This window comes from Aythya ferina, assembly GCF_964211825.1.
Source record: "Aythya ferina genome assembly, chromosome: 3".
NCBI lineage: Eukaryota > Metazoa > Chordata > Aves > Anseriformes > Anatidae > Aythya > Aythya ferina.
The window spans coordinates 1,549,213-1,554,358 of NC_140298.1; the positions used below are offsets into that span (position 1 = coordinate 1,549,213).

Below are 5,146 nucleotides of genomic sequence, written 5' to 3' on the forward strand. Positions count from 1 at the left end.
TGAGCCCATGAGAAACATCATGGGTTTGTTTTTCTTCTGTCTTGTTCAGGAGCCTGGCAGAGAGGCCAAATTCCTAGGGCATAACTTGGCTGTTCTAACAGACGTGTGCTATCTTACTGGGATCTCCCTCCTCTTGCTGCAGAGTTGCCTGAGTTAGCGGGGTCTTTCTGTCCACTCTAGCACAGGAGGCAGAGAGACCACTTTCAGCTTTTTATTCCTCCAGTTATTTCCTAGACTTCTTGAGTGGGTGAGGCAGAAAGAATAGTGTGTTCATTGAATCCAAAGCACATCTGCCAGGAGGTGGAAATTAAAGCTGGCCTGGTTGCTGTCCTTCTGACCTTTCTGGACACTTAAGAGCAGATGGACAAACTGTTCCGTCTTTTGCTGGTGCATTGAGTTGTCTGTAAGAAATGTTTGCCAAGGCTGTGGCGGGCTGTAAGTGTTCGAGGGCTAGATGTATCCCATGGGTGTGGGGGATTCTTACGTGAACAAGTAGCAGAAACCTGAGCAAAAAGGGGAGGAGACAAGAGCGGAAACAAAAATATTTCACACTTGAACAAGTGCCAAGGACAAAATTGGATTGCAGGAAACTTCTGCACTGGTGTGGTGTGGGATTTTTTTCTTCTCCCATTAAAGACGATGAACTAACAGTGTGCTACTGCCGGTGGTGGTGCTGGCCAGGCTGTGAGCCCATCCTGTGGCTGTGTTGGCAGCAGGGTGTGTTACAAGAGAAGCGGGGAGTTGCTGAGGACTCCTTCAGCTGGAGGAAGCAGTGTGGTGCCAGCCTGGGCTGGTCTCTGCGATTACGTCCCTGCGGGTGTGCCGGTTAAAACCCCGCCGGGGAGCGGCGCGGCACAGACACATGCGAGCTGAGCGGAGTGGCCTCAGCTGAGGAGCGATGGCATCAGCGTGTCCCCCCACGGCCACCACGCAGCCCACCGTGCCCTCCGGACCAGCCATCTTCAAAACCGTTCCCTATGCCTTCATCCTACCGGAGATAGTGAGTACGCCGAGCCTTGCTGTGCTGTCACACCCAGCTCTGGGGAGTCCTGGGCTTAGAAATCTGGGGGGAGCCCTCAGGAGGATCCTGAAAAGAGCCTTAATGAGAAATAACTTAATTTCTAGTAGCTTATACTGGCCACGCAGAGCTGGTCTTTGTGGTTAAATTGTTCTCGGGACAGCTTGAGGACCAGATAAGCTGCAGCACATGGAGCTCGTGCAGGGGGCTGCCAGCTGCCATAGGGCTAGGCAGGGCTGAAGAGCCTGCCCTGGGAACGGAAGCAGCTCTACTTAGCAAAGAGAAAATGGAAATTGCTTAAAATGAAGGGAGTTTTGCTTATTGTATTTAGATTTTACAAGAAGCCAACCTGCCCGGAAACTGTAAAATTCCATACATTTTTGCACTGCGTCTAAGTCCAGAGGGCAGGCGGTGCGAGTGGTTGCAATAGCTGCTCCTGTACTTTGACATACGGCGCAGTAGCTGGTAGCCACGGCCCCGGTGCGGGCAGCACACACCACCCACACCTCGTGGGCACAGTCAGTTCAAAGCAGGAGTTTTATCCACCAGAGCTGGTGTGGCATAGGGCAGAGGGAGTAGAGGCAGATAGCCCTGTGAGCTGTTTCTGCATAGTAAATACTTGAGGTGGATCCAGAGCAAGCGACTCACTCTGGGCTGGTATGTGAAGCTGGGAGATGACTTCCTCGTGCTGTGATTTCAGGCAGGTTATTAATGTGCGGGCAGGGCTGGGCTGACATTGGTGGTTCACATTTCCGAGATAAACGCACGCTTTCTGGCGTCTTTGCCAAAGCCCTCAGGGTGCGGTTTTTCCTTGTGTTGAACGCAGCAGCAGTTCTTTCCGTTTTGCAATAAAAGTTTTGAGGCATTTCCCAAGAGTATTCAGGAAAAACTTGTGCCAGCTGGCGGTGCTGCTGCCAGCCCACGGATGCCCTGCATAGCAGCCGCACTGCCCACAGATGAAGGGCTTCCTGGGGCCAGCCTGGGAGGGAAGGAGGGAGGCGAGGCGGGATGCAGGGAGGAGAAGGGACTTTTCCCATCGCATGCTCACGGAAGGTGCCTTTGCTTGTCCCTGGCAGCTCTGCGGGACCTGGGTCTGGATCCTTGTTGCTGCTACCTCGGTCTCTCTCCCACTGCAGCAGGGATGGGTGATGTACGTGTCTATCACATCCTGCCTCATCTCCCTGCTGCTCCTCCTCAGTTACATCTTCGGCTTTCACAGAAACAGCAACAACTGGAAAGTGCTGGTAAGGATGGGCTCAGAAAGGGGCAGGTGGTGTGGGCAGCAGCAGCTGGTACCAGCAGCTGGCGAGGGGTTGGCCAGCCCATTGCAAGCGAATGTCCTTTTCCTCCTTTCCTCCCTGGGGACACGGCCAGGCCTTTACTGGAAACGCCTGGAGGAGGTTTTGCTGTGCCATTGCTATGTATGGCTCGTGGCCCCTTTTCAATGGCAGGGTGAAAGGGAAGAGATCAGGATGTGATAGAAGCTGTTCCCACCTTCATCCCCGTGAACACGGGCCTGGGGCTGGGCCCTGTGCTTCCCCCTGGGAAATGGTGTCCCTCAGGTGCCACCAGGAGGTTCGGTGTGCTGCAGAGTGCCCAGGTGTGCCTGTCCCCTTTGTGCTCTCCTGTGCACAGAGGATGGACGGTGGCATCTCCTGGCCTCGGGGCAGGAGAGAGACAAACAAGGCCGAGCAGTTTTTGATCCGCAGCACTCCCTTGTTTTGCAGGATAGTTTGTACCACGGAGCCACAGCCATTCTGTACATGAGTGCTGCTGTCTTGCAAGCCAACGCAACAATCGCGTCTGAGTTTGAAAACGGGTTCCCGCTCTACTACTACCAGCTCAACTGTGCAGCATCGGTGAGTCAGTCTCGAAGAACCCGGGCGGGCCTAAGCACCTGCAGCTCCCCCGGGAGAAGCAGGAGCAAACACTGCGGCTGTGGCAGAGGCGCTCCAACCCACGCCCATCCAGCCCAGCAGTGTCAGATGGTGGTTAGAGCTTCAGCTGCTTTTCTCCATCATGTGCTGGCACAGGCTTCTTGGGGGTTCAGCAGCTCAGGACAGCTTTGCACAGCTGCCTCCTCTGGGAAATTTGGGGGCTTTGCCCCCCTTTTTTGGAAAAGAGTTGGAAACTTTTTTTTGGAAAAGTTTGATAAGAGCTGTAGGCTTGGAGATTTCCTAAGGTCGAGAGCACTGTGAGATGATGGAGTTACACCCTGCGGGGAGCCCTGCTGACCCCAGCTTTTGCCCTTTCTCTTCTGCAGTTCTTTGCCTTCATCACGACCTTCCTGTACATCCTCCACGCTTTCAGCATCTACTACCAGTGAGCACGGCAGAGGCAGCGTCAGCTTCCCTGTTGCAGAATCAGGCTTTCCCAGAGCGAGTGTGCAGCAGCTGGCTTCCGCGTAGGCGTGCCAGCACCTCCACCAACCTCAGCGAGATGCGGGTGCTTTTCCACTTATTGAAGGCAGGATTTTTGTACACTGGTGTTGTGTCGTTGTGGTTGTGGGGGGCATTTCATATCAGGGTCTGTGGGTTACACGAGGGGAGACCACACGTGGGCTCTAAGCCAGCCCCCCAGGCACTGACCCTGCTGAGCCCAGGGAAGAAGCCAGGCAGTGCCCAGGGTGAACAGCCCCTGCCATTGCCTCGTGCTGCCCTCTGGGGCCTCCCCTTGCCCCAGCCCTGGGCTCCTGCCCCAGCTGGTCAGCCCCTTCCTTCTTGTGGCACCCTCTGCAACAGCCACCCAGAGTGCCCAGAGCCAGCTTTCCAGGCTACGAAATCAAGTAAAAGGAAAGCAAAAGGCTTGGGAAGTCTCTTCATTTTCGGCCACTTTTGTCCTGCTCTCCTGAGATGCTGGACCAGTGGCACTGCCCTTGCGATAAAACTGCTCCTGTTCACCCTGCGCCACTGCCCCACTGGCAGCTGTCACCCAGCCGCGCCGCTTCCAGCGGAGCAGGGCGGGAGCAGATGCAGCTCTAGGCACCTAGTCAGCCTTTGGAAACAAAGAAAATCTGTCTTCCTGCAGGCTCAAAGGTCACAGGCAGGGTGCCACAATATGTGGGAAATGAGCGTTCTTTACCAGCTCCTGAGTGTAGAGGGCACCCGGTGCACCAGGTGAAGGTAATTGCTGGTGTACCTTGACACAAGCTGGGAGCGCAGTGCGTAGCCGGGGAGCTGCTCCCCACGCTGCCCTGGGCGTGCTCCAGTGGCCCTTGCACAGACATCACACCACAGAGCTGGGCTGGGAGGGGCAGGCGAGCACTGGACACTGTGGGCATGGCAGGTGGAGAGACTTCCTGGCATTACAAGGGGAAGTTCTCCCCCAATGTGTGTAGGAATTTTTTTCACATTCGTGATGGCAATTTCTTCCAAAACCAAAGGTGTTTCCTAGTGTTCTGCAGGGGAAATGTCCTCCAAGTCTGGGGGAAACAGCTGTTACCTGGAGTGGGATCTTCATCCACTGTGTGTGTGGGGATATCGGGGCCTTCCACATGGGAATGTCTGCCAAAGGAGGGGGGTGGTACTTCCCTGGTGTCCCAAGGGGGAATTGGCTCCACAGCAAGGGAGAAATCGCTAATAATTCCTAGGGAAATTTCCTTCAAAAGGAGGTGGATTTTCCTGGTGTTCAGGGGAAGTTTCCTCGGCCATGACAAAGGAATTTCCTGGCATTTCCTAATGAGAATTCCCTCCAAAGAGAAGAAATTCCCAGCAATCCAAATAGGAGTTTTCTCAAAAGGGTGGAATTTCCTCCAAAGGGAGGGGGCCTTTTCCCCACATTCCAAGTGGGAATTTCCTGGCATTTTAAGTGGAAAGTTCCTTCAAAGAGTAGGGAGAGGCTGTCTTGGCCTTTCCCGTGGACATTTTCACCAAACTGGAAGGCTGGAGATGAGACACAGCTGCGCCTTTCCCAGTCAGGAATGGATGGTGCATAAGCTGAGAACAACACAAGAAGGGTAAGAACTCTTCAATGCATTTTTTAATTTTCTCCTATATCCTTTGTTAAGAGAAGTGGTTGTTAACACATAGAAAACTAGTTTATAAGGGCTGCAAAATGTGTTGTACTCTAATAATGAAAGTGTGCAGTCTGATACAGCTTTGTAAAAAAACCCACAACACTACAAGTTAA

At 53.8% G+C, this 5,146-nt stretch overlaps 1 protein-coding gene across 1 annotated transcript; it reads left to right on the plus strand.

Annotated features, from left to right (window-relative positions):
• The first annotated feature begins 159 nt into the window (after positions 1–159).
• MALL (mal, T cell differentiation protein like) lies at positions 160–3,498 on the plus strand. Its single transcript, XM_084512733.1, has 4 exons — positions 160–1,000; positions 2,095–2,262; positions 2,746–2,877; positions 3,282–3,498. Exons 1-4 carry the CDS (start codon positions 899–901, stop codon positions 3,342–3,344), a joined length of 465 nt encoding a protein of 154 aa, XP_084368859.1. The 5' UTR covers positions 160–898; the 3' UTR covers positions 3,345–3,498.
• Positions 3,499–5,146: the final 1,648 nt, after the last annotated feature.

What these genes read in the sequence shown, in the direction of transcription:
- MALL (XM_084512733.1), top strand. Translation starts at nt 899, where the DNA reads ATGGCATCAGCGTGTCCCCCCACGGCCACCACGCAGCCCACCGTGCCC. An exon ending in CCTTCATCCTACCGGAGATA is followed by an intron (nt 1,001 to 2,094) that starts GTGAGTACGCCG and finishes TGTCCCTGGCAG; the next exon opens with CTCTGCGGGACCTGGGTCTG. An exon ending in GCAACAACTGGAAAGTGCTG is followed by an intron (nt 2,263 to 2,745) that starts GTAAGGATGGGC and finishes CTTGTTTTGCAG; the next exon opens with GATAGTTTGTACCACGGAGC.